The 17,546-nt window shown below is 51.5% G+C and overlaps 1 protein-coding gene across 2 annotated transcripts; it reads left to right on the top strand.

Moving 5' to 3' along the window:
* Positions 1-100: 100 nt before the first annotated feature.
* GLYCTK (glycerate kinase) lies at positions 101-17,292 on the top strand. 2 transcript variants are annotated; one of them, XM_065642526.1, is made up of 5 exons: positions 101-160; positions 8,562-8,957; positions 9,317-9,468; positions 11,312-11,487; positions 12,117-17,292. In XM_065642526.1, the coding sequence occupies exons 2-5, from the start codon at positions 8,662-8,664 to the stop codon at positions 13,017-13,019; spliced, it is 1,527 nt and encodes a 508-aa protein (XP_065498598.1). In that variant the 5' UTR covers positions 101-160; positions 8,562-8,661; the 3' UTR covers positions 13,020-17,292. The 2 variants fall into 2 exon arrangements, with proteins under 2 accessions (XP_065498598.1, XP_065498599.1); XM_065642527.1 differs by lacking the exon at positions 101-160 and adding an exon at positions 3,595-3,636.
* Positions 17,293-17,546: the final 254 nt, after the last annotated feature.

Genomic DNA, 17,546 nt, shown 5'->3' with positions numbered 1-17,546 from the left:
CTGCGGGGCGTTAGGGGCGCCCGGCGGGGGGGCGGGGCGTGCGCACGGCCTGCTGGGACGGGGGAGCGGTGCCCGGCGGCCATATTGAGCGTGGCAGGAAGGCCTGTCCTCCCCCAGCCCCGGGTGGCTGCTGGCGTCCTCGCCCCTCGCGGGCCCCGAGGTGGGAAGGGGAGACCCAGGGCAGGACCAGGCGGCTGCGGCGGGGCGGGACTGCCACTACCCACCCGCCTCGGGTGTGGCAGGGAAGTCGGATTGAGGGCATGACGTCATCCCGTAGAGCGGGCAACGACTTCGCGCCGCTGGGGTGGGCGTCACTTCCGGTGCCGGGCAGGGCGGGGGCCCCGAGCGTCGCCGGGGGGCAGGGGTGGCGGGAGGGGGTTCAAGGCGCTCTCCCGGCGCGGGGCCTGCGCGGTCTGCGCTGCCCGTAACGCGCCCAGCAGCGCGTGTTACATGTTTCGCTGCGTTTCCCGTGGTAACTCGCGGGAAAGCAGGATCGGGGGGCGCACGGCCTGCGCCGGCCTCCCGGGAACCCCGCGGGGACCCGCAGTGACGGGCGGGGGTCCCTCCCCGGGCCCCGCAGTGACAGCCCGGGGCGCGGCTCCTTGGCGGCAGGAGTTTGTTCCCGCTGCCAGGCCAGGGTTAGGTCCCCTCCTATGAAATACACCGTGATGACCTCATTCGTTCTTCCCCTACTTTCAGTCCAATTATTACACATTTTTATTTCCCAGTACGTTTTATTATTCTAAAATCCAGCCCCCCAGCAGTACTAGAGAAGCCCCACAGCTGTAGCACTGTGGTCTTGGCACCTCATGAGATGCCAGTAGAAAATGAGCAGCACACACTTAACGTTTGGGAAGGTCACTGTGGCTTTGGGGGCTGGTGCTCCAATACAGACACCTTGGAACTGTTATTTTTTTCTATCGTGAATCTTCATGTCAGGCTCTATGTTCACATTATTGTACATCTCTAACCTTAAACAGTTAATGCGGAGTGTAGCAGCAGCTGTGAGAATCGCCCCATGAAGATTTCCAGCACCCCACTATTTTAATTTTAGAATACCAGATCTTTTGTCGTTTCAGTCCCCTGGAAACTCAGAATGAAAAGAAAAAAAAATAAATGATAGATGCCTTCATAAATGTTAATTGCATTTTTCTTTCATAGTATCCAGAATAGAGTTTGATTTTGCTTTTAGAATGATATTGCCCTCCTGTGGTCAAATAACAGTAAGTCTGTGAACTATTGTCAGAGTTCTGCTTGCATGCCATTCAAACCTGCTTAATTATCTTATGTGGATATACAATTTAGTGAAACAATTTACTTGCTTTTACTGTTTGCTTACTAGAGTTCACCCTTACAGGTGTAGGCATCTAACGCGATTCACCCTCTCATGCTGCGATGTGATTGGCTCATGGGAATGATTCACTGATTTTTACTTTGAAACAGAGATGAGATTTTCACGCCAGAATCTAGGGAGACTCAACAAAAGACACCTTCGTTACTTCTGAGGGCCTCAGAGTCAGCTACCCCATTGCAGGTCGGTTCAGAACTGACAACTGATTTTTGTGTGATGGGAGATTTAAGTGCAGAGCGGCATGCCTCCTGCACGCTGTAAATCGCATGATCAAAGCCTGGATTATCTCATGTGGGCCCTGAAGGTGACTCACCAATACCATCATAAGGCAATTTACTTCAAAACACCTCCCATACTTAGCTAAGTTTTAGAGTTGTATAACACCGTGGGTTGTTGATTTGATGTTTTGTCACTCCCTTTTTATTATTTCTTCTGCCTTTCTTCCTAATTGTTGGAAGTTAGTTTGTCAGTTTATACCAAGCTGGAATTTATCTGGCAGGATAATTGGATCTCCTAGCAAAATGTCACATTAAGTAGGAATTATGGATAATACCCCTGCAAAACTAGTTAATGGAAAAAAAAATGTTTAATTGCTGCTTGAGTAATATTGATCAAACGCAGTCATTCTACCTATGCATTTCTATATTAGATTCCACCATAACCTGCACAACACAGCCAGCCTCGTACTTGCTCTGATGGGTGGATGGGAATTTCAGAGAAGTGCTTCTGGAAACAGCACTGCTTGGGGAAATATATTTCTGTTGGACTCTGCTGGAGCGTTGGTTCTCTGTCAGTAACAGTTATGACTGGAGGTTTGTGTGGAAGACTTGTGTCCTACAACTTGGCATCTCTAGATGGACTCGTGAAACTAAGCTTGATGCTCTGGAGCATTGAATCCTGTCCCTGTTGTTACAACATGGAATCACAGGAGCGTGGGGAGGAGAGGCTGCTGGAGCTGCCTGCTCCACCTCCTGCTCAGTGTGGGACCAGCACAAGATCAGCTTGGCTGTGGCTTTGTCTTGCCAAATCCTGAAAACCACCTTGCATGGAGACCACAGCTTCTCTCAGTGGCCTGGTCCAGTGCTGTGTGACCCCCTCTATAAAGAATTTTTTGCTCATGTCCAATGTGAACATCCTGACTTGCAAACTGTGGCCATTGCTCCTTCTTACTTCCTGCCACTAGCGAGTCTTTATAACCATCCTTCAAGTAGTTGTAGCTGCTATCAGGTTGCTCCTTAGTTGTTTGCACCACTTGGTTCCCAGCCTGACCTGAAGTGTGGGGATCCTGCCCCAGCAGCAAAACTTCACCCTTCTCCTTGCTGAGCACCATGAGGTTTCTGTTCCATTTGCCCAGAATTTGAATTTATCACGGTTCCTCTGGAAGGTGGCTCTATCGGCACTGCCCCCAGATGAGGCACTCTGCCCTACCCTCCAGGTCACCAATGAAGCCATAGGGTGACACGAACCCCAGCAGAGTCCCCTGTTCATTGCCAGCTGTCAGCTGGACCCTGAGCCAGTGGTCGAACTGTTTTCCGGTGAGTCTAACCGTATGTGTGCCCAGCCCACACTTCTTCAGTGGGCTCATGAGAAAGGTGTTTAAAACCTCACTGAAGCCAAGGTAGATTTCATCTGCTGCTTTCTGCTTTTCCCCATAGCCTGCTGTCTCAGCCTAGTGGGCAGTTGTAATTGGCATCCTGTGACTGATTAATATTCCTGGCTCTTTCCCCTCTTACATTATTTCCAACTGACGAGCTCATAATTTTTGCTATTAATCCCAAAGAGCATGATCTTATATTTTGCAGTACTGAATTTTGACCCCTTTCTACTATTCCAGTCCTCAAGGCTGGCAACTTTTCATCTTCTCTAGAATGCTACGATCCTTCCCTGTATTTTAAATGACTCTCAACTTTGATTGCAAGTTGACTCAGAGGAGGGAGCTTGAGAAATTACAGCATGAAAGGAAGTAGGCTTGGCACGGACTTGGCTTCAGGGTAGTGCTGCTCTGCATTGAGCTACAGAAGGGGTTTTTTAGTGAAAAAATTTTTCTGCCCTGCAATCCCCACTGCTTGGGAAAATCATTTCCAAGAGGTATATAGGGAGTGAAGGGAGTGTGACCTAGAAAAACTAGTAAGATGCATATGTCAAACTCAGTTAATTTTTTTTTTTTTTACTAAAGATACTGATCTATATATATAAAATGCTGAACTGAACATTTACCTTCCCTGTGTTTGGCCTTAGGCTACATTCCCCATCAAAGGCAAAGAGACCCTGCTGACACTTTCCTGGTGAGTAAATCAGTCATGAGAGCAACATATTTCTTTTCCAAGAAACATATAGAAAACCATGTATTGGAAATTACAACTCCTGGGTTTCTCAGAGCTCAGCATATTCTTGAAACAAAGGTACTTGTGCTCCATCCTACTTTCTCCCTTGCCTGCCTGGCAAACCCTCGGTGCAGCTCTCTGCTCTCATCGTACTGCTTCTGTTCACCGTCATCCTCTTTCCCAGCTACGGATGCAGAAGCACCAGAATGAGTGGGGGCAGAAGGACCTTTCGCCCTGTCCCTGCACACCCACTTGTGTACTGGACCCTTCATTGCTGACCAGTGGTGCATTGATCCATCCTAGCTGCAGGCATTTTCTCTTCTACAAAGTGTGAAGGAGGCAGCGCAGTAATTTTATGCAAATCCATGTGCAGATTAAAAAATTAATCAAATTCTGAAATTTTCATTTAAAGAGATTAGTCTTGAAAAATCCCCCATCTAATCCTCCCAGGATAGTCACTTGGAACAAACCTTCACTGCTTTGTTTTCCTCCTGGGTTCAGAGCATCTCCTGGAAAATTTTCTCTTAATGCTTTTGGGACCATCTGGAGCAGCAAGTTTGAGTTTGAGCAGGGCTCACCAGGCGAATTAAAGTTGATATATCAAATGGTAGAAAAGATGTGTCAGTAAGTGGGAACATGGGAGTTCAAGGCAGTAAAATCTCTGCTCTGTTGTACTTCATAGGTAAACTGTAATGCATGAAAAATGGAAGCGGTAAGCCTCCGTGAGTCTAACGGTAATTTACGTACCAAGAGGCCAGAAGAAAGTCATGTAGCAAGAAAAACGAGTAGCAAGAGACACTGCTAAAACTTGCCATGTCTGGTAGTTTACTGCTGTAACAAAGATGTAACCTGTCTTTTAGAGCTTGAGCTCAAAATTATCCTCCAACAATTGGAGTTTGATCCAGTGCCATCTCAATTTTTTTCCAAGCCCCTCAGGGATTTTGGAGTTGACCCTGTACATGGCAGGCCAGCTACCAGTCATTGCCAAACTGCGGGAAATCCAGAGAAGTCCTGATGACATGAAATAACTTAGACCCCTGAAGTTAAATTTGCTATCCCAGAGCATTAATAAGCAGCATCCTCTGATCTTGCAGCACCTGAAATGCTTGGGATGTGCAATTGGGTTGGCCTGCAACAAGCCCGATTGCCCCAACTTCAAGAAAACCACAAGTGTGTGATGCAAACCCTTGAACAAACCTCCAAGCACAGCACCTGGAATAGCTCAGCTCTGCCCAGCGATGGGAGACTGGCCCTGAGAAGGGAATATTTTTCTGGCTTTCCAGGACCTGCCATGGAATGAGACGCTGGCTCATTTTTCTCACTGCACGGGCACGGCCAGCTTATTTGTTCGCTCTTTTCCTCCCCAGTGTGACTCCAAGTTTATGGCTCAGACTTTACCCCACTGTGTCTGCGCTTTCAGTCTCATGCCACCAGCCAATTTACCTGGCAGCTTACGACGTTTCTGCCCCTTGTGCTGGATTGTTTCTGTCTCCCTCTGACTTTGGCCTCTTGCCTGCAGAATTGCTTTAATTAAAAAGTTAATGAAAGGTAATGCAAACTAGTGCTTTGCCTGTATTTTATCAGAGTCCAGCTCCTCTCCCTCCCTCTTTCCCAGAGATGGTGAAAATGAGGAGCTGGGGTTTTGCTGCTTTTTGTTAACAGCAGAAGTTTCTGCAAGCTTAGGAGGAGCCTTGTGAAGAAAGAGCTTATAATGGTAATGCACGCAAACAAGTATGTAGATGGTGGGCATGATTAATCAGTGAAAGCAGAAGAAGTTTTAATTTAAAGGAGATTAATATAAACCCCTCACAGTCCTCCTGCTCTTTTTAGAACAGGCAATTCTTGGCATCACTTTCCTCCTAAGCTTAGTGCAAACTTCTAGAAAACTTTCCAAAGTACTGTCTATATCCTAACTCCAAATTATCCCCAGCAGAGACAAAGGGAAGGTGTAAAACTCAAGCCCCACTGGTGCCTATAGCATGTCACCTTATATCCATGTTGAAGAGGGCTCGTTCATCCCTACATGATTTCCCTGAGAAACCGGGGAACAAAGATTAGTGCGTAAAATAATATGAGTCACATCATCAGCCCCTTCTCCCAGCCAGCAGTGGGAAGAGGAAAATGCAGGGTGGTGAGGATGTAATTTCCCCATGTGCCACACACAGCAGCTGATGGCAATTACATCATTCCTAGACCCGTGGAGCTAGCCTGAGAGCTGCCATTTGGATTATTTCTCTTTACAAGGCTGCCTATGCCTTGCTGTGGGGTGATGTTCAGTTCTCTTGATCTTGTTTTTAAAGCCCTAGTAAAATGAGTAGGACTTTTATTTTTTGTTAATACCTACAGTGGATTTCATAGCCCTGATTTATAGCTGTTCCCTGATGACATTTAGTGCCCAGTGCCCAAGACTGTATAAATAAATCACAAAAAAATGGCTTTGTGGCATCATTAGCAGCACCCCCATTCCAAGGGGAGCCTCCAGCGAGGCTGCGTGTCTAATCAGAGCTTGCAAGGAACAGAGTCACACACCGAGACCTCCAAAGCTAATGGGGCTGTGCCAAATTCAGCTCTCTCTTGTGCTGCTGTAAAGTTGGATAACCTCTGACTGCAAGGGGGTTTTACACTGGATTTACTCTGCATTTACACCTGTGCACTGAGACCAGCGTCAAGCGGTGTACCCTAAAATCCTCAGAAGCAACGGGACACATTCTGACTTCCACAGACTCTGGATCAGGCCTCAATGGTTAAAATATAATCTGAGTTCCGAGTGCATAAAGCAGATTACATACCTGCTATTGTAGCGAAATGCTTTCCAGAGCAAGCAGGAGCAGTATGTACACAAGTACCAGAAGAATTAAGCTGGTGTTTATTATTTTCAGCTCCAGTAGGAGAGGATTGCTTTTAAACATCTCGTGCCTGCTGCGTGGTATCTGGAGCTGAGTGGAGCTGGCGGGAGGGCACGCGTGATTGGAGCCGCAGCTGCAGGTCTGGTTGTGCTCGATTCTCCTCGTCTTCAGGGTCAGCCACGCACAGAAACATCAAGACAGAGACCAGAGCCTGTTAAAAGCTTTGGAGCTTTATTTCCTTAAACTCCCCAGGCTCCATTTAAGCCTTTTTCTCCAGCCGCTTCTGCAAACCCTCTATCGCAGCTCACACCTCTGATTTGTAACACCTTCCTCTGATTGCGCTGTGCTGCCAGGTGCATCGCAGACCTGCTGGGAGCAGAGATGCTAATCTCAGTTCCTGAGAGGTACACAGCTGACTTCAGTGCTGTTACTCCCGCCCTCATTGTAAGAGGGCTGAGGCTTGGCAGTTTGAACTTCTGGCAGCATCAGCTGCCATGAAGTTTAAGAGTGTAGGAAGAAAGTGGTCAGGACACCCACTCTTTTGTTCTTACCTGTCCTTGTGATAGAAAAGCCAGTCCTTCTGACCAGTATATAGAAGGAGTATGAACAGGTAGTTTATCTGCCTTGGGTTTTGCTTTTAAAATCTGTTTCTCCTAAGCACTGAATGGTTAGACTTAAGGGTCTTTTCCGACTTCAGTGATCCTTGCATTTTTTCCTCTGGCAAACACATGATTCTGCATATAGTTTTACCTGCAAGTTCCTTGTCCAATAGGTTTCAGAGTGTGCCAAGTTTCATTGCCTGAGAAGGTGCTTCTGTAGAGGTTTTCCCAGAGCCTTTATGTCCTTGCAGCGAAATAAGGCAGATTTAGACCCAGAGGACCTGTTGGAAAGCATGGCTGGCTTAATGATTAACACTTTGCAGTGCTATGGGAGTGGTGGGACAAAGAGACCTCTGGACTCGTGAGCTCTCCCAGAAGAAGCCAGACACTGGCCTTGCACTGAAACACATCCATTTAATAGAGAGAGGATTAACTCTCTCAGGTAATTTGAATGGGTCTGGGATTGAGTGTGTTGCCTGGGTGTTTTCAGCCTCCTGGAACCCCGCCGTAATTGCCGTGAGCGGGAGAGATGCAGATCACAAGGGCTTTGATCCTGAGAAACCAGCAGTGAACTTGCTGCCAGTTGACAAAAAGGAGGAGAGGCGCTGTGAGGGAATAGATGTGCGTGTGCTGGCAGGGGCTGCCTTTCCTCCATCAAGATAAGTGTCTGCCCTTGTGCAGTTGAGATCTTTTGATTGACATGCAGATCTGTTGCATATAATGCTCATACTAAGCAGAGGCCAGCTCCAGTGGGACTTCACAGACACAGCTGGCAACTTTGCCTGGATCCGAAGTCTTATTTGGGCTCTAAATGTGATTTTAATGGATAACAAGGGGACTAAATAATAAAGACAAGTGAAGCCTTGTGCTAATTTGCTGTTTGGCGGGGAAATGTCATTACTGGTCTCTCTGTGGCCACCAGCAGCACGGAATCAGGCAGCCAACGAGCCTCGTTTCTCCTAAGTCTGTGCCTGATGCTGCAGGGACACATGGGGCAATGTGCAGCCGGAGAATAAGATCAGCGTTTGGCTAGCACAAGGAAGGGAGTTAATGTAGTGAGAAGCCGTTCCACACAGATGCCTTGCTCTTTCCAGGACAGAGAGCAGCTTCCACAGTTTGGAAAGGCATCAAACACTGGGCAAATAGAAATGATGGCTTGCCAGGGTCAAAGCTACAGCAATGGAGAAGCTGCTGGCAGGTCTCACCTTCCCTGCGGGAGGTGACGCGATTGCAGGGGTGCCACAAGCTGACAGGTAGTTTGAATGTGACGCTGTCCTTCCCTCCCTCCTGCCTGGGGAGAGGTTTGGAAATGCTGTTGATATGGCACCTTAATCTAGAGGAAACAGGAACTAGAGCTCCACGGTTCATGTTTTGCCCTCCCTGCTCTCTCTGTGACAGTCCTGTCTCTTCCGCCAACAAAACCGTTCACTGTCCCTTGCAGGTTGGAGGGTGCCGGCTGCTCCAGCTCTCGAGAACTCACCAGGGTCGGCGGAACGTGTACAAGCCCACCCCACCGAGCAGATCGACTCAGCCTGGCCACCATGTGCAGCATGTCCCTCCGCGAGCATGCCCTGTCCCTCTTCCGCAGCGCGGTGGGCACCGTCCGACCAGCCCCCATGCTGAAGAGCGCCGTGAAGCTCCAGGGAGATGGGTGTCCTCAGCTGCTGGTGAAGGGACGGGCCTTTCCAGTGAAGAGGGACCTGTACCTGGTGGGTTTTGGCAAAGCTGTGCTGGGGATGGCTGCAGCAGCAGAAGAGATCCTGGGAGAACACCTCGTTCGGGGGATCATCAATGTGCCACTGGGCATCCAGAACAGCCTGCAGCGAGCAGGAATGCAGTAAGGGCGGTTGTGTTGGGACAGTTTCGGGGGGTAGGCTGCCAGATTTATTGTCTGGGGGATGTTGCTGTGACCCCTCTTAGTCCTTTCCAGCTGCCCTTCCTCTGGTGCCCACCCTGTCCGCCTGCTCTTCAACCACCGTCACATCCCAGTGGCACCAGTGACACAGCCCATCTCTTGTGCTGGATGTGCTGCCACCCCAGCCCTGGGGAAGAGACGCTTAGCAAAGGCCACCTCCCTGTCCTGGTCACTCGCTGCGTGCCTCTGGTGCATCAGGCCTGTTTCCCTGCTGAGTGACAGCCTGGCTGCCTGTGTAGGTGCACGTGTCAGTGGCATGATCGCATTTCTTACCTCACCAGGGAGATGCTGCTGAAGCCACACAGCAAAATCCAGGTCATTGAAGGTGCCAAAAACAACCTCCCAGACCGAGAAGCTCTGAAGGGAGCAGTTGCCATCCGGGAGCTGGCTGAGGGTCTGACCGCAGATGACCTGCTCCTTGTGCTCATCTCAGGTAGTGTGGGGATCCCAGGGAACGGGCTCTGCTAAGGGTCCCCTAGCTGCCTGCCCACACGTGGCCCTGCAGCAGAGGAGCGCTGTGCCACGCCAGCCCTTCCACACTGACGCTCAGGCGTCTGTGATTTCTCCTCTCCCTTCTCCCGCCAGCCTTTTTCCAGGGATGCAGCAGGGGTGGGCAGGGGCCTGCCTCCCAGCACTGGGGAGATGCTGAGCTGCACAGCTGAGTCCTGCGGTTGTGCCACTGCTGTGAGATGGCACCTCTGGGCACAGCCTGGCAGCTGCTCTCAGCCCTTGGCAAGAAGATGGCTTTTTTTCTGCCCCCTCCTTATATTTGGGGATGCAGACTTGGAGAAGCAACCACCTGGTGGACTTACACGCTCTGAATTTATGCAGAGGTGTGAATTTGTAAGCTGAGATTTGGGACTGACCCTTCCCAAGGCTTCACTGCTTCCCAGACAGTGGAAACGAGGCCCCCAGGCTCTGACACATCGATCTGCATGCCTTGCAGGGACAGCCCTGAGTACAGCTGGGACAACACCCCCAGGCCCTGGCCATCCCAGGGCTGCATAAGGAAGGTGGATACTGTACATCAGAGGGAAGCAGTGACATCGCCACAGCCTGAGCTCAGCTGGGTGAGGGGGTGTCACAGGGCAAAGCATGCAGGGCTCAGAGCAGCTCTGTAGAAACCCCTTGGGGTCTCCTCTGCTCAGTGATTGCTCCTGTGTGGATGCTGAAGCCTGACTTGCTACAGAGAGAGCAGTGCTGTTAGGCAAACACCCAAGCGATTGGGATCCAGCTGCGCTTGCTGGGATTCCCCTGGGCTCCCTCCTGTCCTTTGGCTGTGGGGATCTCCAGGAGGCTCCTCAGCCCTGCAGGGAGCCTGTTCAGGATCTCCCTGTGGCTGCGGCTCCCTATGCACACGCACTCCCACACAGCAGCCGGTCTCCAACTGCTCTTGCCTCCCAGCTATATCCCTGGCTATTGACTGAAACACAGGCATTTGCATTTGTTTTTCTTGCTCATCATGTTTTATTGATGCTGATCTGTCTCAAACCTTTGAGCAGGCTTTGCCTTTTGACAGTAGCTTTCAGCTGTACTTCTGTGCACATTCCCTCTCTGCTCAGATCTTGCTCCTTTCTACTCTCTTATTTTCCGGCTATTCCACTTTTCCATTATAATATTTTTCTTGCCTTATTTTTCACATTTCCAATGCCCACTTGTATCAGACAGGATTCCCATAGATGAGGCTATCATACCGGACTCTGGGTGTGCTTTGTCCTTCGTGTTACTTACTCTTTCCTCCCAAGCCTGGGTGAGTGCTGTTCAGCAGTTTCCAATCTTGCTGCAGCTGTAGCTGGTGGTTTTACACACTGCCCTGAATAAATGAAGCCAGCAAAGCAGGCAGTTTCTCCATCTGCTTAGCATCGAGTCATGGAGCCTGTGCTCCCTGCTCACCCATCCAGGTAGTCCCTGAAAATCAGTGTGGTGACACACTAGCAGCCTGGTGGTGTAATTGTATAGTGTAAAATAGAGGTAGTAATTGCTGGCCCTTCTCCATCATCCTCGCACCACTGCAGGCACACAGTACCTGGGTACAGTGAGGTTTACGCTGCCTGGGTGAAGTGTAGCTGGCTGCAGGCAGTGCAGGGCAGCAGGGATTAAAACCCATTGGTGAAGAAGACTGAATTGCCCAGAGATGCCAGCATAGTTCCCCAACTACCTCTGCATTCCCACAGTGCACTGGTGAGGAAAGAGGAAAGGCATTGAACAGCCTTTCTTTCCTTTTGCCCTCCTTCTCCTGCTCTCCTGATGTCCTTGTGATCTCTTCTGCATCCTAGGGGGTGGATCAGCCCTACTGCCTGCTCCCATCCCTCCCATCCTCCTCGAAGAGAAGGAGAAGCTCACAAAGACGCTGGCTTCCCGAGGAGCTGCCATACAGGAGCTGAACATTGTCCGGAAGACTCTGTCCTTGCTGAAGGGTGGAGGGTTGGCCCGGTTCGCATATCCTGCACAGGTAACTGGGGCGAAGCCCCTGCTTGCCCAGAGGTCACCAATCTGCCCTCAAAATAGGAGTTTAATCAACTGACCCAAGCATGCATGCAGGTTTTTTCTCCTTACTGCGTGAACAACTTCTGCACGCTGTTTTGGGACTCTGTGGCTCAGATTTCACTGAGGACCCAACCACTCAGGGACACAGAGGTGGAGCAGGGGGAATTCAGACTCTGCAGATGTCAGCCATCCCATCACACTGCTCTCAGCAGTTCTCAGCCCTCACCCAGCAGCCGCTTCCAATGTGCCGATGGCTCCACCGCAATGCTTTCGAGGCTGGGTATGACCCTTGGCTCCCCTCGGGGCTGTTCTAAGTACGTGCTGACCCCTCACTAGGTTACCAGCCTGACAAGTGCAGTGTCGCAGGTTACATCTTCCAGTCTCGTGGTCCAGCATCAAAGGATATTGTAGGTTTGTGGGTTCAAGTAGGGCAAGGTGACTTTCACAGGACTGTAAAACAAAAATCTGCCCGTTTCCATCTGCTTTGACACACGGGTGGTGCAGGTGTAACTCAGAGCAGCGCTTATGCCAGGGCTCTTGCATGCTCTCCTGTCTCTGCCTCCTGCTATGATCTGTGGGTGTTTCTCTTGGTAGGTGGTGAGCCTCATCCTTTCTGATGTGATCGGTGACCCCCTGGACATCATAGCAAGTGGCCCCACTGCTGCCAGCTCCCACAGCATCCAAGACTGCCTTCAGATACTCACCAAATACAACCTGCTGCAAAGCCTGCCCGAGTCGGTAGAAACGGTCCTGTCCCACTCTCCCACCGAGCCCGCTGCTCCTGAAGACTACTCCCACGTTTGCAACGTCATCATCGGGTCAAACACGCTGGCTTTAGACGAGGCCAAACGCGAAGCCGAGGGCCTGGGCTACGCGACTCTGATCCTGAGCGCGGCGATCTGCGGGGAGGTCGGCCGCGTCGCCGCGCTGTACTGCCAGCTGGTCCGGCTGGGCTGCCTGGGCTTTGCTGGCCTTGGAGAAGGGCCCCAGGGTGACGAGGCGAGGGGGAATCTCCTGCAGCTGGCGGCAGAGCTGGACATCCCGGGTTTGAACCTTGCCAAGTTCCTGCAGGCCATGCGAGGGTTAGGACCTGAAAGACCAGTGTGCATCCTGGCTGGCGGAGAAACAACGGTTCGGCTGCGAGGAGCCGGCAAGGGAGGCAGGAACCAGGAGCTGGCCCTGCGCGTGGGGCTGGGGCTGCACCGGGCACAGGCTGCGGAAGGCAGGAGCCTCACGAGGTGTGATGTTGTCTTCCTCAGCGGGGGCACGGATGGGCAGGACGGGCCAACGGAGGCGGCAGGGGCTTTCTGCAGCCCTGAGCTGGTGCGTGAGGCGCTGCGGGACGGCCTTGATGTGGAGGCATTTCTCAGCAACAATGACTCCTATACGTTCTTCAGCCAGTTCCAAGGTGGGCGTCATCTCCTGGTGACAGGCTTGACGGGCACCAATGTCATGGACATCCAGGTCATTTTGATTAGAGCCATGGAGAGATCATGAGAGCTCCCTCTGCAGATATCCAGATGCATTTAATTAAGACTGGGGGAAAACGAAGGCACTGCAACACTGCAGACAAACATAAACTACTTAAATTAGGACTCACTGTTGAGGCTGCTAATATCTTTGACAGAACGAATCCGCTAATTAGACACACAAGTGAATATCCACAGCAAAAGCGAGCACATGTAATTGGGATCAGAGGAAGGGAAGAGGTCATATTACAGACACAGAGGCCGCATTTAACACTTCTGCTCATAGCCACCGCTCCTGTGACTGCTTAAGCTATAGCTAAAAGATGTGGGGAAAACAGGGCCATGGTACGGCTGCCAAGGAGAGCCCTCACCACAGCTGGGGCACCTCCAGCTCAAAAGCAGCTCATCAGAGGCTTTTGCAGATTCACAGAAGCGCATTACAGCGACTGAAGGATGTAAAAGCAACTGCAAGGCTTGCTCTGCTGCAGGCGTGGGGGTGCTGGGGGGATGCAGTGGGCAGGAGACCCCGGTCAACTGCTCCCCGTGCCAGCGCAGAGCCCCGCAGCTCCTCCCACACCCGCATGCCCGAGGTGCCACAGAGCCCCCCAGCCCAGCACGACGCACACCCAGCAGCACAGCTGAGGGGCATTGTGCCCGAGAGCAGTGTTTCATCCCGGCTGCGTGACATGAAAGCAGTGACAGTGACACAGAGGGTGGTATACCTTCACTGTGCAGCATAGGGAAGGGGACAATTGAGGTGCAGTGGTGAGCCAGCCCTTCTTCGGTCTCCTTCCTTCCATGGGGACATCTTCCCTGCCATCCCTGTCAGGAGAGCCTCCATGCCAGCAGTGGGGATACTGAGATGCTTTGAGCTTTCACAGTGGTGTTTTCCAGCTGCCTGGAAAAATCTCACATCCAGCCTGAGCCGCTGACCTTTCTTCTGCACCGAGGCAGAAGTCGCTGTCACTCTGATTAACTCCGCAGAACACAAGGCAAGGAAACCTTCATGCTCAGCTCTCCTGACCCACGCTGCTGAGCTGATCAAAGGGCAAAGCTGCTGGAGCTGTGATTTGACCAGGAGCTGCTCTCTTGCATGTATGAGGATGCAGTGGTTATCACAGTTTTTGTCACCTATGCAGTGCAATATGTGGGAGAACAGAGATGAGCTGGGTTTCCCAGGACATGGAGCCCACAATGGGGCTGGATTTCAGAACGGCTCTGCATGTAGTAACAGGAAGGGTGATGGTTTTGGCTGGATATTCAAAGGACTTCAGCTCAGCAGCCAAAACGACCCAACACGTCCAACTCCTTTTGACTATCCACCTGTTTGTTACAGAGCCCAAGTGGGAGCTGAGCTCCTTGGAAAATCCAGCCCTAATTTAATAGGACACACTTGACTCAGACTCCTTCCAAACAGACAGACCTACTCCGTGTGGCTGATCTCATCTCATGACATAAATACACCGTCCTGCCAACACCACGAGTCGTGGTGTCTCACTGAACAGCCGTTCTGCACCCCACTCCAAGGTGGATTGGAGGGTGGATTTTTGAGGCGGATGCAACACCTCCTGCTTTGGTTTTGAAGCCAGTATCTAACAAGTAGGGATATCAGCAGCACCATCACAGGACCCAGTATCGATGCCAGCCTGGCAGCTGGAGTGTCTGGGCCACAGCTCAGGCATAGTGTCAAGGCAAAAGCATGGGGATTTCAATACCTCAGTCTTACCTCAGTGGTTTAAACTTATCCACTCATCTTATTTGTCCTGAGTCTGAAGGTCTTCTGTAACATGCCTGAACTCGCTCATGCTGGAAAACAGCTTTGAGATCTCCTGCAAGAAACCCGCCAAGTGTTACAAGGTTTGCTGTGCCTCCGTAACATCAGGTGGTGGTTGTACAGGAGAAGCTGCTTTGTGCTGTATGTTTCTCTCCGGAGGTCACCAGTGGGTTTTGGAGCATTTGGCTTTTGCTGCATGACCAGCGTGTGGGGGCAGCAACACAGGCAGCAATACAGCGAGGAAGTGTTGGCTTCAGCCAGGATAACTGGCTAGATCTCTCCCCAAAACGTTAATGCTTCCTGTCCAATTCTGCTCCAGTGAAATCCAGAGTGACTTCAGTTTCGGCCTGGGGTGTCTGGCAGAAGGATCACTGGCACCTTGAGCAGCAGGTCCAGGTGCCAGCCTGGGCACATTGTCACCATTCTGCCTGAGCCCTGTGACCTGCCACACTGCCGAGCGCTGGGATGGTCCTTGGAGCCGCTCCATCACAGTCAAGTTCAGAAGACCTTGGGCTGGTCTCGCTGGCTTCTCCTGGGAAATGCCTACCACAAGTGCTCTGAGCAGTGTCCTTGCTTTCTAAACAGTGGCTTTTCACTAGCGATTAAAAGAGTTTGTGTTAGGGGGGAGAGAAGGCTGATAAAAGGTTTGTTGAAAGCACGGAGCTGTTTGAAGTGCACTTCACATCTACATTCGCTTGGCCTCTGTGTATGGCTTTGCTTCTTATCCCTTCTTTTCTAATGAGATAGCAGGACAGGGGGAGGTTGGCCAAGGACACCCACGTTACAGAAACATTTTTCCTCTTCTGATGCTTCTACCTGGAGAGATGAAAGCTCCATTTCTGACATATTGCTTGGGTAGACCTTGTGCGTCTTCTACACAGGGAAGAAAGGTGCTCTGAAGCATGTGAACCCTTTACAAACACTGCATCTTTTTATTCTTCTGGACAATGCTCAGCACAGAATTGCCTGTTACTGCTCCAAGGCCAGTCTGACCCACAGTCCCTCCACCGACAGCAGAAGACCCTGCGCATGAGCCAGCACACATTTGGGCTGCACTGCTCAGGTTTTGCAAGGATTTGTGAGATAACAGTTGCATCTAAAGACGCAACAGCATCGCTTACCTGCCAAGTACCCATTTGCCTCTGGGCTGTTGGAGCCTGCCAGGAGCAACGACCTTCCCCTGGGGAACCCGAGTGAGTCACCACAGCTGAGCAAGGCTTTGCAGCTTGCCCATGCCATCCTGGGTGGGATATTAGCATCGCATGACTGTACCCGGGCAAATGAAAAAACCCAGGGTGGGACTGCAGTCACACCGAGTGATACCAGTGTGTGGGCCACACTGAGATGAGCACCATACTGAGGTGAGCTCCACACTGTCCTGGTTCCAGGGTTCTTGTGCCTAAGGAGACAAGTCACAGAAAGGGTGAGGACAACAAGAGCTGCTTGGTTTTGGCACTTCCAGTCCCTGCTCTTTTCACTGGAAAAGCAAAACTCTTTCTACACCAGCCAACCTCCAAGAAGGAGACTGCCGACAGCTCCCAGGCCACATCCCCATACATGGGCAGGGGACACAGGGACAGCTGTCAGGAAAAGCACACCCAGCCACCGGGCAAGGAGCAGGCAAGCAAAGCCTGGGCGCATTCAGGGTCAATTTGCTCTCTTAAGCAAGCTGCTTGTAGCCAAACAGTGCTAATGGCCAGGAGAAGTAACTGCGTTATTAACAGCGTGAGCTTTTGGCAGTAAATTAAAAATCTTGGCTGCCGCCCTTGGCTCTGCTCTTGCCTCTTAGGAGACATTAATATCACAGCTCCCCAGCATTCCCATTATCACTTCATTAAGGATCCAATAATGATAAATGTGGATGGTTTTATTTTGCACGGAGCCTGATTAATGGCTAATATTTCACTAGGTGTTAATGGGGCCCTTCCTTTATGGAGGGATTGGAAGGGGGCTGCCTTTCATCTCCTCCACAAGCTGGGTAATTTTCACTATTTTCGCTAATGTGACAGATTTAAGACAAACCTTGAAAGAGCAGCTGAGGCCCCTTGAGAAACTTTGAAGAGTGTTGTACGTGGGGCGGCCCTTGCTGCCACAGCCGTTCCTCAGCTCCTTCCTCCTCCTGCTGGCAGCACCTCCTTCCAGCGCCCACACCCTTCTGCCCCTCTCCTGGGGGGCAGAAGCAGAGCTGGGATCTCCCCAGGGCTGAGCCCACCCACGCAGCCGCTGGGGCTCTCCGCAGCAGACGCAGAATCAGGTCACCCTTGCAAGGGGGAGCTTGCACTGGCCTCACCCCAAAGCAGCCTGCACCCCTCACCTGCCCCCCAAGAGGGATGGGGAGCCAGGGATGCAGAACAAAGCCTCAGCTGAGGCCAGCACCCTCCTCCAGCACCCCGGGGACAGCTTTGGTGGCTCCTCCAAGGGTGGCTCCCATGACACAGGGGCTGTTCTCCACCGTAGTACCCTGGCGTATTGCACGGCTTCAATCCCTATATGAAGTGGGATGTATAATCACATAGGAATAAAAAGCCATACAAGACAGCAGGCCATGAGTTGCTCCATGCTGGTGAGGTGACAGGCTGGTCCCTCTGCAGCAGCTGCCATGGCCCCCGGGGAGATGAGGCTGGGCCCCAGGGAGCCCCCAGAAGTCCGCCCAGCCCCTGTGCGAGGTCTGCGGGGAGACAGAGAAGCCTGAAAACAGAGAAGAGAGGAGATATTTCAGCCAGGAAAAAGCATGGGAGGCCCCAGAACCACTGGAGAGGGGGTCCTGCAGGCATCAGCACT

The sequence above is a fragment of the Caloenas nicobarica genome, chromosome 11 (genome assembly GCF_036013445.1).
Source record: "Caloenas nicobarica isolate bCalNic1 chromosome 11, bCalNic1.hap1, whole genome shotgun sequence".
NCBI classification, from domain to species: domain Eukaryota; kingdom Metazoa; phylum Chordata; class Aves; order Columbiformes; family Columbidae; genus Caloenas; species Caloenas nicobarica.
Note: the sequence above shows the minus strand (reverse complement) of the source record. Positions and strands in the feature narration are given on the sequence as shown.